The sequence below is a fragment of the Rhododendron vialii genome, chromosome 3a, assembly GCF_030253575.1.
Source record: "Rhododendron vialii isolate Sample 1 chromosome 3a, ASM3025357v1".
NCBI classification, from domain to species: domain Eukaryota; kingdom Viridiplantae; phylum Streptophyta; class Magnoliopsida; order Ericales; family Ericaceae; genus Rhododendron; species Rhododendron vialii.
The window spans coordinates 10,422,401-10,448,226 of record NC_080559.1 but is presented as its reverse complement, the minus strand read 5'-3'; the positions used below and the strand labels follow the sequence as shown (position 1 = coordinate 10,448,226).

The 25,826-nt window shown below is 39.2% G+C and overlaps 2 protein-coding genes across 2 annotated transcripts; one reads left to right on the top strand and one right to left on the bottom strand.

Moving 5' to 3' along the window:
• Positions 1–5,945: 5,945 nt before the first annotated feature.
• LOC131318407 (iridoid oxidase-like) lies at positions 5,946–9,349 on the top strand. The gene is made up of 4 exons (XM_058348125.1): positions 5,946–6,411; positions 6,759–6,905; positions 7,488–7,880; positions 8,469–9,349. The coding sequence occupies exons 1-4, from the start codon at positions 6,031–6,033 to the stop codon at positions 9,111–9,113; spliced, it is 1,566 nt and encodes a 521-aa protein (XP_058204108.1). The 5' UTR covers positions 5,946–6,030; the 3' UTR covers positions 9,114–9,349.
• Positions 9,350–11,243: 1,894 nt separating this feature from the next.
• On the bottom strand, positions 11,244–14,769 carry LOC131318406 (protein PSK SIMULATOR 1-like). The gene is made up of 2 exons (XM_058348124.1): positions 14,483–14,769; positions 11,244–13,309 (listed from the first exon to the last, which is right to left on the bottom strand). The coding sequence occupies exon 2, from the start codon at positions 13,257–13,259 to the stop codon at positions 11,538–11,540; it is 1,722 nt and encodes a 573-aa protein (XP_058204107.1). The 5' UTR covers positions 13,260–13,309; positions 14,483–14,769; the 3' UTR covers positions 11,244–11,537.
• Between the last annotated feature and the right edge of the window lie 11,057 nt (positions 14,770–25,826).

Here is a 25,826-nt window from a genome sequence, read left to right as displayed (position 1 = left end):
AATCAATTAATGTAGAAAATTCTCTTCTCCGTCGTCAAACCATTTTCACTCTATTTTTTTGTTAACGGCAGAACCATGAACTCTAAAGATTCCAAAATCATCGAATTCTCTACATCATTTCCTCGTATTAGGAAGAGGAGTCGGACGGCGCCAGCGAGGAGGAAGATGAAGATTAGAAGTTTTTAAACATTAGGGCATTTTTATTCCTACACAATGAGGCATTTTTGTCTTGAATTTTCTTAGTTTTTAATGGGTCGTATGTAGTAAATTGTGGGCTGCAAATAGAAGCCACCTTTCCCTCACCCATTTACCACAGGATGTATCACGTCGCAAATGACGTAGTTTTGTGTTATATATTTGTTTACACCCGTTTTTGGCACTCAGTCCTGGACAAGCGTTGGAAGGCCATTTAATTATCTTTTAATTAAATTGGGCCAAAAAATAGAGATGAATGGGGTTAAAATCAATGGGCCAAACCCATGTTAGGTGGGCCCAATTAATTTTAGTTTGGTTCGGGCGTGAGTTTGGAATTTTTGGGCCAATTTGTAAAAGAGTTCGGCTGGCCCAAATGTTGATATGGGCTAAATATGTTAATATGCCATTTAATTTAATTAAATGGTACAGTACCCAAGTGGCCCATGAAAAGTGGAAAGAAAGAAAGGAATTGTTGCCTGATGAAAGCCATTTGACCGAGTCAAATGGCTTGAGATTCTTTATCACCCACAAGAGAAGGAGAAGAAATAGGCCCATTCTCCTCTGACGTCCATGGAAATAGGAAACGGAAGTGGCCCATGACTCATCAGTGCCCACAAAAAGAGGAGGTGGGAGAAGCCCACTAACTTCCATCAGCTGCCCACGAATAAGAAAAGCATGTGGTAAATATGCTTTACATATATTAACTACCCATGGGAGTTATATGGACACTTGGCAACATCTAAAGACCAACTCGGGACACTTGTCATCATATGAAGCAAGGCTGGAAAATACACATGCAAAACCGTGGATGCTGTTGCCTATAAATTCAAGAATTCAAGAAGAAAAAAAGGTCCCCACACCAATCAAGCTTAACGCTTAAAACCAAAGCCTTCCCAACGAAGCAACTATCTCTATTTTCTCACTCTCACTCAATTACTTCACCAAGTAATTCGGGTTTCTATCTCTCTTCATCCCCTACTTTATTATTACGATATAGTAAAATAATTCTACGCTGTTACTTCTTTCCTATACGGTTAGGAAATTATTAAATCCTCGCACGAAGAGGCAAAACCACAGACCTTCACTGCAATCCAGCCCTTAGGTTGCAGCACTATCGCCCTTTCAAATCTATAAGTCAGAAAAGGGACGCTCAGCCCTTTACGTTAGACACGACAAGTCTTGGCACGCCCGCTCAGTCCTTGAGCCATTTTGGAGCCGAACAATATTGCTCACCTATTTGCCACAGGAAGTAATTCCTTGGCAAATAGTTATCAAGTTTCTTTTCTTTTTCTTTTTCTTTTTTTTTTTTTGCAATAGGACAGCTCTCTGTCGCTAAAAGTGGCCTTTTGCAACGGCAAAACCTCCGTTGTGAACAATATGGTTGCACATGGTATACTTTCTTGCAGTGCTCCTTCCATTTACTGAAGCTACCTAACCAATGTCAAACATGAAAAGCCATGAAGATACTTCATGTCCAACCTGAATACTTAAGCTATTAGATGGGGAGTTCCGATAAGTATACTTTTCATAACTCATCCCATACCCCACTAAAGATAAAACGTACGGATGATAGAATGAAAATTTAAGGTAACAAAAGTGAAAAAATAATTACTCCTACTTGTTTATGTTCCTATCAAATAAACTTGTCAAAAAATGTTTAACTTCTGAAAATTTGCAAGTGAAGATTAAGACTATTCTTGAACTACTATAAGATATTTGTACTATCTGAAGTGCTTTTCTGGAGCCGCCACTATTCAAAATCTTCTAATGTACACGAGTCTAATGAAACAAACATTCATCATTATGGGGTCTGATAATAGTCCACGTGAATCGAATTCAATCATTGGCGGTCCTCCTATCTGTCTTCTGTCATTCTTCTTCTTCTTCTCTCTCTGTATATCCGATTTTAAAAAATGTATTTTTGAAATTTACTTGACGAAATCTTCCAAACAAATTCCATATTGAATGTGAAATTATGCATAGCAAAACTCCAATATTTTGTAGGCTCCTATGATATTTAAGCAATGCAATGTCCGTACAAAGACTTATGTTGTTAATCTACACTAATCCTTAGTATCATGATGAATTGAGATTCGGGGGGAGGGGCGCATGTGCATTTGTGTTGGGGGGGGGGGGGGTGGGAAGAGAGGGGCGCATGTGCATTCCTTAGTAGGGGGTGGGAAGAGAGGGGCGCATGTGCATTCCTTAGTATCATGATGAATTGAGATTCGGGGGGAGGGGCGCATGTGCATTTATGGGGGGGGGGGGGGGTTGTGGTGGGAAGAGAGGGGCGCATGTGCATTTATTGTGCTCCACTTGCATCGGGTTAATAATGTTAAAAACACATGCTCCACTTGCATCGGGGTAATAATGTAAAGAGAAATGCTAAGTACAAAAAAAATAGACAAAGAATTGACCCTTAAAGTGTACATGAACGGCTCAGATGCACTGCACACTGAATCTGAGCCGTTCATGTACACTTTAAGGGTCAATTCTTTGTCTATTTTCTTTGTACCTAGCACTCCTCTAATGTAAAAACACATGTTAGAGAACCTACACAGCTTTGGATTTATAGGAGAAGGATCTCTCAGGCTATGACCTAAAAAAATAGGACCGGCCCAGTATTATCTCAAAATGTAATGGCTCCTAAAATTTGTAAATTTTTTAGAAGTCCAAAGTGGCCGCAGCTTTGCTTTAGGCCGTGTTCTTATGAACTAAACTTAAATCTGAAAATTTTGTTATTATTTGAATTTTTTTCGTATTTGTTAGTTTTGCATCAAATTTTTGTGAGTTATTAATTCGTCTCGACGAGAAGAATCGAAAAAATATTTTTTTTTTTTACCTATATTTTTTTATTTTTACCCAAATATTTTGAAAATTTACATTTTTAGCGCAAAAAATGACTTTTTTTGCAAAGCGACCACAGCCTAGCTTTAGTTTAGGGGAAAATTCTAACACCACATTCATTTATACACTCATTCATACACCCACACTCAGAACAATGGTGTGGCCCACACACACTGAGTGTGTACTGTGTGCGGGCTCCATCTTTGTTGTGAGTATGTGTGTGTGAATGAGGTTTCGTTCCAGAACCAAAAATAAGTCTTTATTTTTAAAAAGACAATTTTAAGCTCAAAAATTATGGGTTTATTGAAATCTAAAAATATGCAATATGAATCTTGTTTGGAAGATCTCAATGAGATCTTTTATACAATGCAAAAAAAATTAAAAAAATTATTTTTTATTTACTTTACTTTTAAGTTTAAAAATATAAAATAAGCTGTATATTTTTTAAGAAGATTTTTGGAACAGATATAAGTGTGATGGTAAAATAATTGTAGTTTAGGGCCTACTCTGCAAGAAGTCATGAATGATTTGAAGTTTGTCACGAGGATGGGGTCAGGGCATGGGCATGCCTGGGTAAGCCAATGGCGTCGGCACTGCCTATTTGTTTTCTTCCTAATTTATTGAACTGATCCCACAATTCCGAGGTTTTTTTTAATCAGAAAAAACAGACACTTGTGACTCGTGAGGCTCGTAAATTACTTGGAAGAGTGGTCGATTCTATTCAGACCTATTTTAACACATATTTTAACACTCAATCTCAACTATTGGAAGAGAGGGGCGCATGTGCATTCCTTAGTACCATGATGAATTAAGATTCGGGGGAGGAGCGCATGTGCATTTATGGGGGGGGGGGGGGAAGAGAGGGGCGCATGTGCATTCCTTAGTAGGGGGTGGGAAGAGAGGGGCGCATGTGCATTCCTTAGTATCATGATGAATTGAGATTCGGGGGGAGGGGCGCATGTGCATTTATGGTGGGGGGGGTGTGTGGGAAGAGAGGGGCGCATGTGCATTTATTGTGCTCCACTTGCATCGGGTTAATAATGTTAAAAACACATGCTCCACTTGCATCGGGGTAATAATGTAAAGAGAAATGCTAAGTACAAAGAAAATAGACAAAGAATTGACCCTTAAAGTGTACATGAACGGCTCAGATGCACTGCACACTGAATCTGAGCCGTTCATGTACACTTTAAGGGTCAATTCTTTGTCTATTTTCTTTGTACCTAGCACTCCTCTAATGTAAAAACACATGTTAGAGAACCTACACAGCTTTGGATTTATAGGAGAAGGATCTCTCAGGCTATGACCTAAAAAAATAGGACCGGCCCAGTATTATCTCAAAATGTAATGGCTCCTAAAATTTGTAAATTTTTGAGAATAATATTTTATGGGGCCCTGTAAAAAATTAGCTCCAAAGAATATCGGTAAGTATTATTTCTTGATTTGTAGGGACGAAACTGTTTAACTGCACCGTTTCGCCACTACAAATCAAAAAATAATATTTACCGATATTTGTTGGAGTTGATTTTTTACAATGCCCCATAATATATTATTTTAAAATTTATGAATATTTTTCTGTATTTTTTTGGAACATAGGGTGAGCCTTATAAAATATGTAGTGAATGATGTAGTGGTTAAATGTAGTGTACTTAGACTTGTTGTATTCCTCCCCCGTTTCCCCCACGGGCTTTTTCCAGGACCTCATTTCCGCCGATACATTTTTCATTACCTCATTTTACGGCAACCCAAATTCCGGCAACCCAGAAACTCACGTTTCTCTCCACCCTTCTTTTTCTCTCTCGTACTCCTCCCCATCTCTCATCAAGTTCAATTTTTTCAATTTTTTCTTTAATTTGTAGTTGTATCGAAAAACAAATCTGTCCAACTATAGACAGCTAGGAAATTTAATCAATATGTATCCATTAGATCTATTTAATCAAGCCCAAAAAACTGGATTTTGTTGGCACAATCCCTAAAACAAATCTTAAGCAAGAAATTGGTATGAATCGATTCAGCCATGACAAAAAAAAAAATCCACATCGATGACCATGCCCTGCTATACGTCGGCGACGGAAAATATGGCGTAGGAAATTTGTAGATTGCATTTTGGGTCAAGTTAATTTAAGTCTAAACAAAAGGAGAGAGGGAGAGGGGGGGGGGGGGGGGGGGGGGGTGTGTCGCCGGTAATGGAACTCGCCGGGAAACGTGACAGAAAGGGAGGGACAGGGTGAGGAGGGGAGAAAGAGGAGAGTGTGTGTTTTAATCTCAGCCATTGAAATAAGTGACTAAGATTTTTTGTATAAAAATATGTGTGAGCAGAGTCCATCTTTCAAGTAATTTAACACCAAACAGAGAGAGAGAGGGGGTAAAACTGGAAAAAAAATGGCAATTATGCAAATAAACAAAGATACACTCCCTATCAATATGGAAACCCACTCCAATGATTAAAATCTTTTCCCGGGTAATCTAATGCCATAAACTATGGAGGTGATTGTGAACCAAACAGAGAGAGAGAGGGGGTAAAACTGGGAAAAAAAAATGCAATTATGCAAATATTTGTAGTGAAGAAACTGCGCAGATGAACAATTTCATCCCTACAAATCAAGAAGTAATACTATCGATATCCATTGGAGCTGATTTTTTGCAGGACCCTACAAAACAATATTTTAGAATTTATGAATATTTTTTTGAATTTTTATGAGACCCAAAATGGGCCTCACATAAAATGCAATATGCAATGTAATGTGTAGTGTAGGTAGTGTATCAAGCATCACTCAAACCCACTCCAATGATTAAAATCTTTTCCCGGGTAATCTAATGCAATAAACAATGGAGGTGATTGTGTTATGCAGGCCCATATTTATATTAAATGTGAATTATTGAAAGCATCACTTGATATCATGGGATCCAACGGTAGAAAACAATACACCAGGACACTGGATATATGCAAGCATACTTAACAAAGTTGTAGATCTCTACAAGAGGAGAATGGATTCTCATACCTTATTGGTTTTCACCTTTCCAGCTGCTCTAATTCTCCTCCTCTTCATCTGGACAAAGGCCAAAACCGGTGGTTCCGCCACCAGACGGCCTCCCGGACCAACCGGATGGCCTCTTGTTGGCAACATGTTTGACCTTGGAGACATGCCGCATCAAACCATGTACAAGCTAAAGGCCAAGTACGGACCCCTTCTTTGGCTCCAACTCGGCTCAGTCAACACCATGGTGGTGCAATCACCAAAAGTCGCCGCCGAGCTTTTCAAGAACCACGACGTCCCTTTTGCTGACCGAAAAGTACCTGATGCACTAACCGCCTTCCACTTCAATCAAAGCGCATTGTCAATGAACACTTTTGGCTCTTACTGGCGGGTACTGTAACCTTTCTTGAAGAGAGGGGGAAGAGTCCATAGCACAGATAAATATTGTCTGGTTTCATTATCCAGAAACACACCCCAAAAAAATCGTTTAGTTAACAAATTTTGAAACTTGTTCCCTGCATTTTGTTTAGAAAAAGAACTTATTTATTTCGAAAAGAAGTTTTCCGATGCTCGAAAACTGATCTACTAAAAAATATGAAACGTGTCTTTACAATTTTCAACTGTATTTTAGGGAAAAGAAATCTGCAAAACTGATCCTGAAAATGGCAACCAAGTGTCACTCCCTTACTGGTAACCGTTTGATTAACTACCTAACTCTGTCTCTCTTTTCACAAATAGGTACTCAGACGGATCTGCTCAATGGAGTTTTCGGTGAACAAGCGAATGAACGAGACAGAGGACATCCGGCGGAAGTGCACTGACAACTTGGTCCGGTGGATTGAGGAGGAGGCAGCAGAGTCTCGGGCAAACGGCGGACCCGGGGAGGTGCTGCCAGATTTTTTTAAATAAAATTAGAAATAGAAAAACAATTACTTAAAGAGACTTTCATTATTCTACGCACATGAATCTAGCGGCTTAAACATTATGCGTTACAAACCGTGTAGTACAAAAATAACTTGCTGAGTATAACAACATTTAATGGTTTGACGACTGACGTACAAGTGTGTGCCATCTAGCTAGCAAGAGTCAAAGAAAAAAGATCGACGTTTGCATAGAGATATATATATAGAATATTCCTACGAGGGCTTTGTTCTATTTTCTGTGTTTTGGGCAAATTATTTATCATGATTCATTCATAAACTGTCCTAGTGAACAACAAGACTAGACAAATAAGGTTTTCAGCACTTGGAATGTATCTAGGAGCCATAATACTCTACTTGAAACAATGGGTTTAAGATAGTGACCACGCGCCTCTCATTCTTAAGCTATATGTTTCCAAATTTCTAAATTTCAATAGTTTCATATATAAAGGTTTACGATATTATGTACTAAAAGATCTTTAAAAAGATTGTGCCTGTTTTGTTTGATTTGCGTAAAATTCAAATTCTTGCATGATCTTTCAAACAGGTGCAGCTCAACCGCCTTTTATTCCTCATGGCTTTCAACCTAGTCGGAAACCTAATGCTCTCCAGAGACCTCTTGGATACGAAGTCAATGGAAGGGAAAGAGTTTTTCGATTGCATGAACAAGATTTTGGAGCTGGCGGGGACGCCGAATGTGGCAGACTTTTTGCCATTTTTGAAATGGCTTGACCCGATGAAAATCAAGAGGACCATGGTGCGAGACATGACAAAAACCATGAAGATCGTATCTAAGTTTGTGAAGGAGAGGATCGAGGAGAATCAGGCCGGGAAGCAGAGGGCGAAAAAGGACTTTTTGGATGTGCTGTTGGAGTATGAAGGTGATGGAAAAGATGGGCCTGACAAATTCACCGTGCACAATGTGAATGTTGTCATTATGGTATGTGATCACATTCTATTACAAACAACAAAAGTCTAACAATACCTAAAGCTTAGAACAATCCATGTGCCCGACAGTTATGCCAATTCACATGATATTCAAAAGCCTTTAAGGCCCCGTTTGTCGTCTGGACTAAAACATCGAATGGGAATTATAACCAAGTGGATCACATATCCTGTGTTTGGTTGGAACTTTTGCAATCAGGTTTAGATATCCCTTGGATATATCCTCTCACAAGGAATGGGATCCATGAAAGCTTCAGGGATGTGGTGTTATATATCTTCACAATCTTAGTTTGACATAATTACTTCCCGTAGCGAATAATATTTTCTTTCACTATTAGTCCAGTTAAAAAAATAGGTGCTTTAAGGTACGTTAGCCTTCAAACAACATATAACAATGCTCCAATATTTGCCCGATAAGTAAGGGGACACATTGTTTATCTCAAGGATTTCACGTCAGAGGCACTGCCTGCTGCCTTGGAGGAAGTCTATGGGAAGCCTTTCGTTTTCTTCTTAATAATGGAACGATTTGCATTAGAAGTTTATTTTGAGATTTCGCTTATCAATGATTGCATCATTGCCACAGGAAATGTTTTTTGCGGGTTCAGAAACTACTAGTATCAGCATCGAATGGTGTTTCACTGAGCTGTTACGAAACCCTCACTGCATGAAAAAAGTACAAGAGGAAATCGACCGTGTGGTTGGACTTAACAGGAAAGTCGAGGAGAGGGACATGGATCGATTGCCATATTTACAAGCCGTGGTGAAGGAAACGCTCCGATTACACCCTGCTGTTCCTCTACTCATTCCCCGTAATACAATGGAGGATACTGAGTTCATGGGACATCTCATACCCAAAGGCACACAAGTGTTTGTGAATGCATGGGCCATTGGGAGAGACCCAGAAGCCTGGGAAGACCCCTTGTCTTTCAAGCCTGAGAGGTTTTTGGACTCGAATATTGAATACAAGGGTCAACATTTTGAGTTGATTCCCTTCGGATCGGGGCGAAGGATATGCATTGGGCTTCCCTTGGCACACCGCGTGCTTCACCTTGAACTAGCCACCTTGGCACAGACGTTTGACTGGGAGCTCAGCGGCGGCGTGACTCCGGAGACCATGGACATGCAGGAAAAATTGGGAATAACGCTAAGGAAGAAAGTACCAGTGAGAGCAATACCCAAAAAGCGAATTAGAGGTTGGAAACTTGGTCAATCTAGTGGTGATGAATAAATTAAGTTGCACGGCTCTCTAACAACTTGAAGTCGTAGAGCGCCTATCGTAGAAAATGGTTCAATATTATGTTTATATGGTTCTTTATTCGATTCTACACAGGTTGTGTACGTTATAGATGTCATTTGCATCGATGGTCGGAGTTTATTGCAAAAAATGTTATTGCCCGCAAGTTTTTCTATGTACTTCAAGAAATAAACCCTGTTTCAAAAGGAATTTGAGCTTTATTGGATCCAGTGGTATATGTACTAGCCTACATTTCGTATACTCACTTATCTGTGTCACTTTTGCCCTAACCCACCTTTCAGAACCAAACTTACCCGAAACCTTCATCAAACTACCATATGTGGACTTGGCTTCGCTGCACACCTTATTCTAGAGAACTACGAAATCACCATTCTCAGATCCTTTCCTTTTGTTTCTAATGTCCATGAATGCATATAAAATTAGTTAGGTTAAAGAAGATTCAGAGGCTTCCAAAGATTGCTAAATTCAAATTCTGGGTGTTCCCTGCAAACACGAGCATTGACCACAACCGTGGTAGAAGAAAGTTGAAAGAATGAAGGAAAGCCGAGGATAAATTGAAGAGGAGAGCAGCGATTTTGGGGAAAGATGATCTAATTAGCAAATGTAGTATATGTTACTGCTTACAAACAATAACAATGAAACACACCCACAAAAAAAATAAAACAAAATAACAGCAACTATTCACAACAGGCAATTAGAAACTATAACACTCCAAAAAGGAATATACTTCAGTAAGGGGGACAATGCAAGGACATGTGATCACAAGGGAGAAAAATGATCCACGATGCAAATGAAATACCAAAAGTCCGGTAGAATGATGTTTATTACTAGTACTGTTGGATATTATTTGCGTGTACTGTTTGGTACTGTTGAATATTATTGTTGTACTGTCCATAAGTGGTTGTATTTGTATAATAGTACGAAAGGTGAAAAGGTAGGTTGTCAGGAGTAATGTTAAGCGATGATGTAAGCTAGAGACCCTTTTATGCCTATAAAATGGGGGCTCTCCCCGTTGTAAAGGCAAGCGAGTAAGAATCAATACTTTCCTATTATATCCTATGTGCTTCACATAGCCTGTGTCTTGTGTTCTCTTACTCTTTCGATCCTAACCTACTTTGTGTTTGTACCCACTTCGTGTCTGTAAAAGTGGTAGTGAATCTTTTGAAATTCTGCCCCGTCAGGTGTTTTAATCCAAAAATAAAAGGACCAAATACCATTCTGTACAAAACATTCTGAACGTGAATCTCAAACGATGCATTGTGGCCCTGAACGTGTTTCCAGACATCTGTCTCCAGTGCATTTTCCAATTGGTACAACAAAAAAACAATACTCATACAATCCCAAATTGGTTGGGGTATGACAGGAAAGACCGGAAACACACCTAACTTTTGACAACAAATGCGTAAAATTACTACTTTCAGAAAAGTTTTACAACATCAACAACAATAACAGAACCCATGTAGTCCCCAATCATTAGGAGTATGGATGGGGAGGATTGGAGACAGACCTAACTTTTGACAATATGCACGAAGTGGCTGCTCTCAGAATACCACTAAAACAATGGCCTCCCTATACCTGTTTTGCTGCAAAGTTTTGTGGGTATAAAATTACTATTTTCATAAATCTACAAATGCAAGCAAGTTTTGTGGGCAATTACCAGAAAATCATCACCTACACCATTTATTCACTGTGACAAAGGTCTGATACCTTTTTTCGTCAGCTGGTCCGTCACACCAATCAACGATCTGTCAAGCAAAACAAACCTAGATAGTAGATTCATAAGTTTTTGCCAAAATTACATGTAATACTTGAACCATTGAGGAAAGGGGGGAAAAAACAATAGCGAAAAACAAGAGACCATATCAAGAGCCTCATGCTGAAGCATAACTATATGTAAGTTACCAGGGAGCATAAAGTTCACTTGCATTACACTCTCCTAAAAGTTTGTTGGAGAAGTATCACAGCCTTTAAGAATAATTCTAATCCTACTACTCTAATTCAAGTTTATGGGTAATCTGAATGACGCCTCATTGAGATCAAGAAAATGTCAAAGGCTTCTGTTATGGAACATAGGCTTTTGAAGAGACCATATAAATCACAATGGACAAACGAAGTGCACTTTCACTGAATTAGAAGTGAACCTGAATATATCCTCTATAAACAAATTTGTGGATGTCAACTACACAACCTATCAACAAAACAAAACTACACAACTAATCACAACAGAGGCAACCCTGAAATGAAAGGATTTGATGGAGTGCTTAAACAGTAGCTTAGATAGATGGAGGAAAATGCCTTCCCACTAACAAAGAACTCGGAAGAGTGAAAATATACCACTTGATTGACCAAGCAGTACCCCTTTGATTGACAGGTAGTGAGAGATCTCTTCTTTGTTCGTCATGTAGTGTAGACGACGTTATCCCTTTGGACAAAATGATCACCACAAGCACTTCTACCAGAACACTGCACAAAAGCCCTTTCATCAATTTCCCTTCCAAACCTCGAGAGGTAATTCAGACCCATGAGAAGCTCTATAATTGCAGCTTCTGTCTGTACTTGATTTGCAAAGTGAAGAGTCTGGACCAGAAGCATGTTTGTCCCAGGAGCCTTATGCTGTTTCTCAAAATTCCGCTCGGAATGCCATCTGATCATGTTATGAGCAAGTGGAGCCAACCATTCTAGTATTCTTGACAATGCAAAACTCCACTCCGCTGCAAGGCCAGGATTGTAAATGGATGAGACTGAAGATTTGGCAAACAACTTCAGCTTTTCCCTCAGAGAGACTTTGATACTTGTAGGTAACATATTATATAAGTCATCTCTTGCATCAAGGCTTATCAAATGTGGAGATGAAGCTAGCTTCTCGATCAAAATGATAATATTTGCATAATGGAGAGCCAAAGCAGCAGCTCCAAGAGTGCACGGAAGGCCATCCAGTAACTTGTGCTTGGAAATGAAAACGGGCACTTTAGTGTCAATTAGGTTACCACAAGGAAGTGGCATCCTGTTGGTATCTTTCATTTTGTTAATGTCATTTGACAAAGAAGCAGTACACCTCAAAGAGCCAGTGCTTGCCAGTATGCAGCTTTGCAGAATAGGGGACTCAGTTCCACCTGTCATGCATCCTTTAAAGGGTCCAACATTAGCAAATCCTCCGGCTCTCAATGAGAGAGGCCTACCATGAAATGATTCGTGATGATTTTGAAATTGCTTCTTTCTTGATCTAATCTTATAACCACTCATACCCAAATTTGAGACTGACCTGCTAACAAGTCCAGAATGAAACCTAGACAAGCTATTTTCAGATGGATGAACCAAAGTATGCATCTGAGTAGACATCGAATGGCTGCGAACAAGACAAGTAGGATCCATGTGTTCACTATTATAGTTTTTTTCAACAGACGCCAATTGATTAATCCCAAATATATGTTTGATTCTTGCGACTATTGTAAAAAGAGATCTTAGCATAAGCCGGATGGTGTAATCAAATGTCCTAACCCACGGACACGTTTCCCTCAGGTTTTTCACTTCTTGCCGCTGCCACATAACCTTGCGCTGAAACTCAAGCAATTTCACTTGATCTAAATCCATACTGCATTGCATTCGCCTGAGACTTTGCTCAAGCTCAGCCAACACTTCAAGCTCTTGATACATTTGCACCGTGACTGCAACAAATCTTTCCATTTTCTTAACTTTCCCCTCCATCTTCTTCGACTTGTATTCCCACCCACACCATTTGAGATCAATCGCAATGGGGTCATCAAAAACATGTTCAAGATGGTGATATAGTGGGTCTGTGCACTTTTTCCCAAGCCTTGCTACTGATTTTGTCAAGCATACCAAATTCTCCATTATTTCAGCAAGTGAAAGATCCATTAGATAATCATCATCCTCTGATATAAGCTTTCTAATACCAAGTGAGTTCAGTATGTCTTCCCTCAACCTAACAATTTGCCCATCACTTAGACACTTCCACAAGTTAACCACGTTAGACATCAAACTTGCGACTTCAAATGCCAGAATTCCAATCTTGGCCTTTTCAGGTTCCAACACTTTGCTCTTACGTGAAGTTCTCCACATTTTACTAAACCATGACTCTGTGGCTGCCTCAACTCCCATTGTTCTTAAAAGAACATGTCAGAATTCAATCTCAATACATATTGCAGCTCCTGTGTCAAAAATAACCTAACCACAATTAAACAAAACCAATACACGTATAGTCTTATATGGCTATCAATTGTAGATCACCACGGTAAAAATACATCTCTCTCTCTCTCTCCCCCCCCCCCCCTCCCCTCTCTCTCTCAGTATATATTCAGGGAGAGAAATGAATTTGCAACTACAATTTAATGACAATAAAATTGACTGGTAAAATCTCATAATTTGTAATCAATTCATTCGATATTTCTGTTTTTTTGCTTTTCTCCACCAGCAACCCAGGAAGTTGGCTTTGCCAACACAACATTGGGGCCGTCCCTTTCATTCTATGCAGACCCCAGCCCGGTCTGGCTTTTAGGGAAGCTGGTTCCCACCGCGCTCGGCCAGGCTGGCCTGCCAGCGGTAGTGGGAATTCTCCAGTTCCCTGGTGACGGAAAATTCTTGTGTCGCTGTTCAAATCTGGTTCCTGATGCGTGATTACTTTGTAAGTGGAGCGATTTGACAAGTTAATTGATATGCATCAGCTGAAGCTAAAGTTAAGTCTAAGGCTAAAGCGGGTTGGGCGAAGAGCAATGTTCCGATTGACGAGCATGACTAAACAAGACCATGAAGGGAAACATAAACTGAGCCCTGAACATTTGGTTAGCAAGAAAATTCAACAAAATCGCCAAAAGGCCTCTGGGCTCTGGCTCGACAGCAGTTGAAGTGAAAATAGCTGTTAGGAGAAAGAAAAGGAGGTAAGGAGTTCAACTCCTTCTCCTCCAAGGTTTTAATTATTCTAACCAAAAAAAAAACCTTTGCCAATCAAAAAAAAAATTTGCAAGAAAATTTCACCCGAGCTAAGCAAAATTAGTCTGATCACGCCCAATTTGTTGTTTTAATATGAGTACCAAATCGCAAAGCATATCAATACCAATAATGCCTTATTCTTTCCTTTACCGTTACTTTCCCAAAGCCACCAAAAGAAGGCGATTTCCTTATAATTGATCACCTATGATGCACCAATAATTGAAGCATCAAATACTAACACAAAATTAACAGTCTTTTGCTTGTTTTACCTTCACTAAACTTTCTGAGTAAACAAACAGAACGTATTCGAAAAAGCTGTTTCTGAATTACACTTTCTGAACGAAATGCAGCAATTAAAATAAGCAGAATAAACGGACGGAGGAAAAAATCCATACCTGCCGAAGGGAACTTTTGTACGAATAGGATGGAGCATTGACATCTCAGATCAGAGAGAGAGAGAGAGAGAGAGAGAGAGGAAAGACGCGTTGAAAGAGGTGCACCACTTCCAGCGTCTTTCACCATTAATGTGTTTGCTCGATCGCAATAATTGAGAACATTCTCCTGGCAGGAGTATTTCTTTTCTTTTCCTAATTCCTCCGCTAAATTGATTCGAATTCCCCGATACTGTGCGGAAGGTCAGCTCTAACACTTTGGTGGGGTTGCGCTGACAAATCGCCTTCCGGGAGCCGGTACTTATGGTTCTAATCGGACATTCTATAGCCGATGAAAGCCCGAAACATGTCCAAGAGGGTTGCTACACTAGTTGTTCATTCCCATTCTATTGCTTATCAAAGAAATTTTTGAGAGTTAATTGGGAGAAAGATTGAAAAAGATGATATTTAAGTTGGGATATCCAAAATATATAGGGTCCACAGAATAATAGATTTGATTTTCCGCACCTTTTTTATCTTTATACCTTCTTCTTCTTCTTTTGTTCATGTTAATTTACAAAATTGTTCTTCTATTTGCAGACTTTTTTACACATGACAATTTTATAAATTCACATGTCAAAAGGGCAAAAATGAGAGTATATTCCTTAGAAAAATGGAGTTGGACGATCAATTATTTTTATGTATATGATGGGAATAGTTATAATATGTTTGGATATGGTGGGATAAAGAGTGATTTAATATTAATAGGGCCAAACTATTTGACCGGTGGATGAGAAGGAAATCTATTCAGAAAGGGCCAAACTATTTGATATTAATAGGGAATGTAATCCGAAAGGGCAGAACTGATTAATATTAATTGGTGCCCCATAAAAAACAATTCTAAAAGAGTCAAGTTCAACAACAAATTCTAAAAGAGTCTGTTTAACATCAATTCTTAAGCTCATTCATCATCCTTGAGTAATTTTTATACCAGGCAAATTAACAAGAGTGTCAATTTCCTCTTTATAAAAGTTGAAGCCACGATTTCACCACACATTAATAAGTCCACCTACGCAGCAATTGGGCCTGGTGTCAGAGTCGGTCCTGATTTTTCTGGGGCTTAAAGCAAAAATTAAAAATAGGGCATCTAATTTGTTGGACTATAATAAGGGAAAATAACGGTCCAGGACGTATTTTGATAATTAATACCCGCCAATGACAAACTAAGAATGTTTGTTAATGCTGAAAATATTTTGGGCGGGTATTAAATATCAAAGCACGTCTTTAGCTGTCATTTTCCTCTATAATAAGGGATAAAAAAGTATGAGTGACCCTTACAATTCATAATTTTTTGAAGGCCTAAAGCGGCCGCAACACTTGTTTAAGCTTAGGGCCAGCTCTACCCGGTTAAAACATATAAATGTATTGGAAGACCATGGTAGATGGCAATGGGCAAGTCACGGCCGTTCTGCTAAGGTTCTTGTTTTTTCATTACTTATTTTGGGTGGACCTTGGCGGACTGGGGCCTAAGGGTGGTTTTGGAAGAAAACAACCTTGTTCATTTTGAGCTCTCAAAATTTTTGGGCGATCTCCAATAAATTTTGAGAAAACGACAACCCATAACGTGTTTTGATAATTAATATCCGCCAAGAACATGCTAAGAATATTTGTTAATGCTAAAAATGTCTTTGGCGGGTATTAATTATCAAAACACGTCTTTGGCCGTCATTTTCCCATAAATTTTCTTGTCTATCAATTTATTTTCCACTCATTACTCTTAAAAACCTTCCTCAAAACCCAAACCGAACATGTAAACTTGACTTTGTGGTTTGTCTCTATTCAATTTTTGTTGTATTTGTTATTTTTGCGTCAAAATTTTGTGTATTCGTTGGGTGCTGAATTAGATTAATTTTTGAGAAATCATCAACTTATAATTGATAGTAAAAAAGTTGTACAACCAAATGAATACAAATGACACCATACAACCGGCACAATCAACTCAACAAAACAAGACCCAACAAAATCGAACAACTAAACAAGGCCAAACAAACCGCCCCCACAAAAATTCACGAGAAGAACACAAGCATGCCCTCAATGTAACAATCCGAATTTTCGACCAATATTTTTTTTGAGTAAAATTAATATTTTATTATAATTCTTTTACTTAATTATCATTTAAACCCTTGTACTAAAATTTCAGTGAAAATATGCATATGTGTGCCGTGAATGTACAAAAAGGAGAAGAAGAAGATTTAACTCTTGATACCCATTAGTGGCACCATGTACTACCCTTAGCCTTTAGCTCAACCAAAAAAAAAAACTAGAGAATCCCATAAATACATGAAGATGGAGGGTACTCGAGATCCCATGAATTGTAAAAGATTTCATGTGAGTGTGTGTTTGCCGAGATTGAGGGAGAGGAGATTTGCCTTGCCACCCACACTTATTTCTTCCGACCTACACCTACCCCTACACCTATGTGATCTTTGCAAATATTGGGAAATAATTGGAAGATATAGAAAAAGAGAAAAAGTATGTGCCGAGAGGAGGGAGAGAGAGAGGGGGTTGGGTTGTCTATCCAAAACCTCATCACATGCTCCCATGCTATCCTATATTATAGACCTACACCTACACCTAACTAGGGACAACATCCCTCAAAATGAGGAAGAGACATGCATGTGCCGAGAGAGAGAAAATTTGGACTTGGTTTGTCCTCTTGCATCTACACAACCCTATAATATGTAGTCTTCTAAGAGTTCCAGAACACTTTTTTAAAAAATAAGTACTTCTTTCACATTTTCAAACTCAAAAATAATATAAATGAAAAATAATTTTTCAATTTTTTTTGCACCGTATTAAAGATCTCAATGAGATCTTTCAAACAAGATCCATAATGTATATTTTTAGATTTTAATAAACCCACCATTTTTTAGCTTGAAATTGTCTTCTTAAAAAATAAGTACTTATTTCGCGTTCCGGAACGGGACCTAAGCCTAGAAGTGTGGAGAGCAAGAAAAATAAAAAGAGAGAGAGAGAGGGAGATGATAAGATTGCATTTATGGCAGGCACATGCCATGTTTTCCCTTTTCTTTGGGCCCAAGGGAGGAGAGAGAGAGAGAGAGGAGATGAGTTGCCTATAAATAGCTATCCATTCTTTGCCATTTCTCACCACCTCACCCATTGCCACTTTTAGAAAGAAAGAGAGAGCCGAAAGAGTGAGAAGGGAAAAGGGAAGAAATTTACTATATACACCCACCACCTTTTAGCCACCTTATCACCAACTTCTCATATATAACAGTATAAGATTTTTACGATTACTCGATCAATCCGAAGCCGAACGAAGCTATGCTGCCCACGTTTCGATCCGGTGTTTTCGTAGTCCACTACTACCGTCAAGAAGAACGGTAGAAACCTCTTATCTGCTCACCTAAGTATAATCCTGGGAACTTGGAAATAGTTTTGTTACTGTTAAAATAAAGGAATGCTGCTGCCACCATTATTTATTCGTAGATTAGGAAAAGCATGACTTAAAGTTCTGTAAATGGAAATCGAATTTGACTGTTATTACATGTAAGGGTGTTTACCGAGAACGTGTTGGAAATATTGTTCTTAGGGAAGTGCTACAATACACACATTTTATTTAGGTGTGTATCATATGCACACTCATTAAAACACACTAAAATGTTATGATTCTCAAAATATTATGAATCTATTGCTAAAAAGTTATGAATCATATTGATGAAAAGTTATGAATTTTTAGTATAAAAGTTATGATATGAAATAAAATGTTATGAATGACCGGTACTACAAGTAATTTTTTATGAGGTGTCATAATATGAACCACACAATAAGTGCATATGGTACACACCTTAAATGAGTGTGTATTGAAAACTTTCCCTTATTCTTATGTTACCTGCTATTGTAATTTTTGAATGGTAAAAAAAAAAAGAGAAGCATGAAATTTTGGATTTATTATCGCATATTTTAGCAAGTTTTGAAAGAATAATGTGAACGCGAGAAAATGACGCATATTTACGAGACACGAGAAACAAGACGAAAAGAGACAAGAAACTGAAATGTGGAAAAGATTGATAATTGTGTGAGCATGAGAGCCCGATGGGATCAGTAAAGCTGGTCAGCGGAATCATGGCTCGGGTGTGCGTATGTGAGCATGAGAGCCCGATGGAATCTGAAATGGTTAGCGGAATCATGGCTCGGGTGTGTGACCTAGGAGCCCGATGAAATCTGAAATGATGGTTAGCGGAACTAGCGTCGTGTGAAAATGGTGAAAGAGCCAATGAAATAAAACTGAGAACCCGATGGAATCTGAAAGAGATAGTTAGCGGAATCAGTGCTTTTGGGTGGAACAAATTAGCCTAGGAGCCCGATGGAATCTGAGAGATGGTTAGCGGAACCAGTGCTCAAGAAAATACAATGGAAAGTGAAATCGATACTGACAAAATGATGACATGAATTATGATACGTTGCGTTGACTCTGAAAAGACATTGACATTTTTGTTGAATTGTTATTTATATGTTGAACTGTTAAATCTCTGAGTTTTACTTTATATATTATTGCTAAAGTATGGGACATAGGGGTAGGAGTTAGCTAGTGAGCTTAATTGCTCACGGTGCTACTTTTTGTGGCCCTGGCATCTTATGCCAGAGTTTAGAGATGTACAGGAGTAGTACTATCCGTCCGAAGAGTACGGTGCTGATCAGAGACTTGCTGAGAAGGAAGAAGGTTACGAAAAGTAGATTACCTTAGAGCCCACCTCTATCTGTTAAATAGATGAAATTTGAATTTGTGGATTTATGGAGTTTGTAATGACCTTATATTCATTTCTATTTAATAAATGTTAGAAATTTATTAATTAACGTTCTCAAAAATCGGGGCGTTACACTCAAGGTCGAACACGCGAACAACAATATCTGCAAACAAGGACAAGGAACAAGAGATCGAGATTAAACAAGATAAAACACGACATTGAGGGATACGAAAAATGTGAGGGTCATCACAACTGTCTTCAATAAGAATTTCCCGCTTACGCTTTCTCCAAATGGGGATTTGCTTAGCCTTCTCACTACAACCACCGGCTTTGACCCTGTCCATCTTCTTCCTTTTTCCGGTTGCCGGGATGCTTATAGAGAATCAAACTAATTTTTGAATCGAAAATAGTGTATACTGTATATTCTCTGCATTTTAATAGGAAAATGCTAAAAAAGAGCCCAGTGAAATTTTGTTTAGTTTGAAAAAAATGTATTAGAATGTGTGAAAAGTGTACTGGAATTTTTTTTTTTTTTGGTCATTTTATTTAGCTTAAATTGTAAAGACCAAATTCTGAAGTATTAATTGTATTTGTAACGCCCCGATTTCTTAAGGGATTTCGGAAGCATTAACCCTAAAATACACTGAATTTTACAAACTATTAGGCTCTTATTTATCCTTATACAAAAATTACAATTTCAAAATAATACAAAAATCTATGTACATTTATTTAACAAAAGCAACTCCAGAGCGACTCTAGTTTTGACACGAAATTCCAATCAATGTTGGCCCAGACTCCGTTTCAGGGGTCCCACCTGTATCAACTGCTCCACTGTGGAATCCTGCACACTCTGGCAAATTGAACGCCGAAGCAAACGATTTGCCAGGATACAAACGTATCCTGAGTGATAATTCACCAAGTAGAAATCCTAAAACCCAATACCACAATATGCAGATCAACAATATAATAATTCATAATACACCGAAGGTACAAAATAATAACACATCGTCTTTTTCTTTACTATTCATTATCTTACATGTAATCTAAGGATTCTCTCCGCGAGATCCTTTCCTCCCACATCCGCTAACTACAATCGTCTCATGGGTCCACCCTTCCTCTTGCTTATCCTGCACCAGGGTCCTAGGTGAGCGCATCTAAGTTATGTACCGAGTATGTTCTCACTTAAGACCATAACAGGAGGATCGAGTCATCCCATGACGTATCGTACATTATGGTCGGACATCCACTACCCCACGCTAACTATAACCGTCTCATGGGACCCATTCTCTTTCTCCAAGAGAAACTTCCCATGACGTATCATACATTAACGTCTCACTAACTATAACCGTCTCATGGGACCCATTCTCTTCCTCGAAGAGAAACTTCCCATGACGTATCATACGTTAGCGTCACAACACCGGGCCCCTCAGGTAACCCATTACAACACAGGGCCCCATAGGTTACCCTTGCCATCACCATGGCTCAAATCACAATCCACACAATCACACTTCCAACACTTTATCAATTTCCATTTACTTAATATCGTCTACATGAGTCACTACTCGTAACCACCCAGGGAACCTATTTGTCCAATCTACAGCCACAACAAAATATCACACGGTTTAACATTTCAACTAAAAGTACTAACAACACATAACCATGCGATAAAATTTACAATGTCATAGAATTTATCATGCGAGTAACAAAATAATATTCAGTCAAACAATTAATTACTACACTTAAAATCAAGTCTATTTCTCTCATTTAGAAATTTTATAAAACATTTCTACTATTTAAACATTTTCTTTAACTCTCATACTATTTATAGATTTTACAAACTAATTTTTTTTATTGAAAAAAATACTTATTGCAAAATTTAGTATTTACTAACTATATTAAATATTAATATGAGATTTTTATAACAACAAAATTATGAGAGGCTATTCAAGTCAATATTTATTAGAGTTAAAGATTAACTAATATATAATCTAAAATATTTCTTAATCTAAATAAATTTTTACTAGTAAAATATTCTTGTGAATATTTCATAAACATTTATTTACCCCAATAATTTATTAAACACGTAAACGTTCACTCAAATACAAATTAACAATGCAACATCAATAATAATTTCACAATCAAACACTTGTTAAACGATCATAAATTTTCACAGGGTATAACACTAATCATTCCAGCACAACCGGACTGAATTTTAATATAAACATGACTAAAAATAAATTAACAATTTAACAGCAGATCATCATCTTCAATAAACTTTAAATCTAAGTCTTAACTCCATTAAAATGCAGATTAAGATTTCGGGTTTTCGGAAAACTACCTCAAACGCGATTCTAAGTTCGGATAAGTGTTGTACGGTGTCCGTAGATCGCCATGGTGGTTCTGAAATCTCGAGGCAACGTCCGACGGCACTCTGATAGGGCCCGCAGCAGCGGTGTGCCAACGAAACTCAAGGTGTGCACACACCTACGGTCACAACTCTTTCTCTCTCTCTCTATTCTAGACTCAACAATAGAATTGGGAGTGAAATAATATATTGGTGTTCAATTTTCGGATTGTGTGGGTATGTATAATAAGAGAGAATAAGATAGTAAGAAGGTGAGAGGATAAGTGTAGAAGTGGTGGAATGAGGAAGGAGAGTGATACTGATAATGATAAAAAGATGGGGGACAAGTGCCACATTTGGAGGGGGTTTTCAATTCAAATGTATGTGGACGCATGTATGTACATGGTGAGAATGTATCTGGACGCTTTTATGTATAGGATGAGAGAGAGAAGTGGAGAGTTAGTTTGAATAGAGTTCTACTTAGGGTTTAGATAGGAAAGATAAGAGATGAATATGAATCACTGATTCCCTGTATATCTAAAGTTTAAATACATATCTTATTCAATAGTGCAAATAATATCAATTGTACACATAATAATATATTTTAATTATTCAATCTAATTAATTATTGAATTAGAAATTTAACAATATAAATTTATATTAAAAAAAATTGGGTCAAAAATCCGGGTCGTTACAGTATTCGTAATTCCGTACAACAAAACACATACCTTATTCGAGTTTTAGTTTTACTATTTTTTATAGGCTAGTGAATTTCTACAGGATTAGAGTGGAATGACTCATTATTTTTTGTAATTAAGAGTGAGCGTTTTGGATAAAAAATGAGGTCGACTATAACGAGACGAATTTTGGCTTGATGGAGGTATTAATTATCAATCGGCACCTCCAGTTATCTACAGTAAATTACAAAACAGAGCGGTTTTTCATCAAAAATATATATGCATACAAATATAAATGCATCTACAGTCGTTCAATTGTATTTAGTGATAAAGTTATAGTCGTTGGATCAAAGGAATGAAGGTTTTCTAATGTATTAACCTAAGGAGATTTCCTAATGTATTAACTTACATCTCTCTCTCTCTCTCTCTTCCCCCCCCCCCCCATAAATTACTCCCATTAAGACATTGTATTCAAAACCACACATTAAGGCAGGGTTCCTAATGTATTAACTTACATTTCTCTCACTCACTCTCACTCTCTCTCTCTCCCTCCCTCCCTCTCTCTCTCGCTCCCATAAATTACTTTCATTAATGCATTGTATTCAAAACCACTCATTAAAGCATTATTCAAATGAAAACCAAAATCATATATAACCTTTGTAGAAAAACCGAAATCAAAACCACCGAGACCATTGAAATCAAAGCCAACATTCGTTATCTAATTTCTAAGCTGTTAAACGTACATCACAGAAATCAACGAAAATATAATTTTTTATATATACATCATTCATATCATTTTCACATATTTTTTTTTTACTTTCTCTACCTCCCCCCCCCCCCCCCTCTCTCTCTCTCGCGGGAAGTTCAATGCCACCAAAATCTACTTCACTGAAACCACCGAGGTGAGTTCTTCCATTATTCTTTGTATATTTTCTACCCATTTCCTTTTCATTAAGATTATGATGTTTATCTTCAATATATATATTGCGTTATTGTTTATCGCATAGTTGAATCTGTTGGACACAGGTTTGTATATTGCACGCAAGTTTAGTATTAATTTGCGTGTAGTGATTGTTTGAGCCGCATATTACACGCGAGTTCAATATTTATTTCCGTGTGTGTGCTGATTGATCGAGCCGTGCCTCAGGCATGGGTATACACTAGTTTTAAATAATTTTAAATAAAAAGCAACTTGACAGAAGAAATCTATATATGGACTGTTCTTCTTTCTTCCTAGGTTCGGACTTTGGATCACAGGATATATAGCAAAGTGACGGCAAAAGAAAAAGGGTGAAGTCATATTACCGTAGGCAACTGGTGTTTTTAGAGCTATTTCTAAGGAAGATTTTGGTTAGGTTTTTTTGGGAGGGCTTGTGGATTCAAGGTCATTGGCGATCAAGATCACTGGGTGCGGTGTACATGTGACTCAGCAGGTCGTATTTAGAACGCTGCGAGGATTTACATAAATGAAAGCTCAATGAATTTCCGATAGCAAGACCCTTGGTAGCCGGCCAACAATGATCAGAATTTTTTAAAGTTCTTTGGACAAAATCCCAACTAACAATTTGAGGAAAATCTTGTTGAATCTGCAACAGGCAGTATACTTATCATAGATACGAAAGAAACAGTACAACTAAACGAATATATACAAACTGATGTACAGTTGAATACGACACTTGTTCTAACTTCGAGTGATATTCTATATTTTTTGCGCACTCTCACGTGGTGCTCTACAGACATTCTCCGGTATACATTGTTATGATCTATGGAAATTGTGGAGGCTTCGGTAATCGTCTCGGTAATATAACCGGACCACCATCAACCGAGGCCTCATATTGACATGGACCTGTGTATATCTTTCTATTTACTCGCTCGGAGTCAAGTCTCCTGTTTACACTTCGGCTAGTTACCGAGGTGTACATTCCGCTTGGGACTTTTGGCAGAATGCAGCATAGCAGGAGGGGACCATGAGCGATACGTGGCGAAAAGGATCATCTGCCCATGTGCTTCGTAACCGTCTTATCCCGTGGCGTCATCTATGATGTCACCAAGGGCGGTTACCTAAGCGTGACCTCCACGCACTGGCTTGGAGCCCAAGTTAACCTAGGTCTATAAATACAAAGGGATATTCATCTTTGAGAGGTATGCCATCTTTCCTAACCCTAGACCTAAAAGCAACTCTCCTTACATTTAACTTGATCGTCGGAGGGTCACTAGGCTATTCCAGCCTTAGTGACTTGTTGCAGGTTCAGCGGCGGAGGAACAGAGCAGCGGAAGAGAAGTACTAGTTCAGGCCAAGGTCCCTCCTCCTAAATCGAACCCCTACAATTGGCGACTCCGCTGGGGACCTAGCCATCCTTTCAACTTTCACTTCCCCCCATCTGCTCCGTTAAAACATCCAGAATCAAACATGGTGGAGATCGACGACGCACATCACGGTGGTACCGCCCACGGGCTCGGTTCCCTCGTGGACCACAGCCTGGCTTCTGGAGGAGCGGCGGCCCATGGAAAGAACCACATATCCATCGGAGTTGGCGCCGGAGCATCAGCTCCAGACGCAGGCCCATCCTCCGAGCTCCACTCCTACATCCGCCATCTCGAGCGCAAAATCGATGATCTCACGACGGTTGTAGACCGCGACAGACACGTCCGAGACGAGTTGGCAGAGATCAAACATCTCCTCATCTCCCCATCTCATTCCTCCGGGAGCCGCGGCGGAAGAACAAACCGTCGCACCCCCCCACGCAGTCACGAAGCCGGTCACCTGCTAAAGCACAGATCCCGTCCTTCAGTCAAGGATCGTCTTGAGTCACCAAGACCGGTGGACACACGAGCCCCAAAAGAAACATCGCGCAGGGACCATTCTCGCTCTCCTGCGCAACTTCGAAGGAGGCCATCGGCCTTTGACAGGCTCGGTGGTGGGAGCGTCTCTGCCTCCTCCACCCACTCCGTCCTTGTGGGCAGGACATGCCGGGAATCTACCCCTAGCCTCACAAGGGCATCCAGGGGAGATGACGGCCTTGTCGAGATCCAGACTAGAGGATACCGGGAGCGCCTGAAGGGCCCCCGAGCCAGAAGTCCCATCATCTCGCACCCCGGCGGCGCAAACAGCAGGAGCCCGGTCACCGAGCGCCTCGAGGCTTCCGCTCGGGATAGCTACCGACATCATCGCCAGGAGCGTTTTCCCAGAAAAACGGTTAGTATCGATCCAAAGAGAAAGGAGCACGAACGATTGGACAAACTCGTCCCCAAGAAGCGTACAGCGACTGAGCGTCCAGACGGCCCCGACCGTTCGATCCGACCTCATCGCGATGCGCGACTTGCACGACTCTCGACCTCTCCATTCACAAGAGAGATCGACTCGGTTACCCCACCCAAAGGATTCTCCCAACCCAAGTTCGCAAAATATGACGGCAAGACCGAGGCGTACACTCATCTGGTCCAGTATAAAACCGTCATGTCTCTATTTCTTCGGAATGAACCCTCGGATGATGCTTTCCTGTGCAAAGTGTTTCCAGCAAGCCTCGGCAACCTGGGCCTCACCTGGTTCAATCAACTCCCGGCTCGGTCAATCTCCT

What these genes read in the sequence shown, in the direction of transcription:
- LOC131318406 (XM_058348124.1), bottom strand. Translation starts at nt 13,259, where the DNA reads ATGGGAGTTGAGGCAGCCACAGAGTCATGGTTTAGTAAAATGTGGAGA.
- LOC131318407 (XM_058348125.1), top strand. Translation starts at nt 6,031, where the DNA reads ATGGATTCTCATACCTTATTGGTTTTCACCTTTCCAGCTGCTCTAATT. An exon ending in CAAACGGCGGACCCGGGGAG is followed by an intron (nt 6,906 to 7,487) that starts GTGCTGCCAGAT and finishes TCTTTCAAACAG; the next exon opens with GTGCAGCTCAACCGCCTTTT. An exon ending in ATGTGAATGTTGTCATTATG is followed by an intron (nt 7,881 to 8,468) that starts GTATGTGATCAC and finishes TCATTGCCACAG; the next exon opens with GAAATGTTTTTTGCGGGTTC.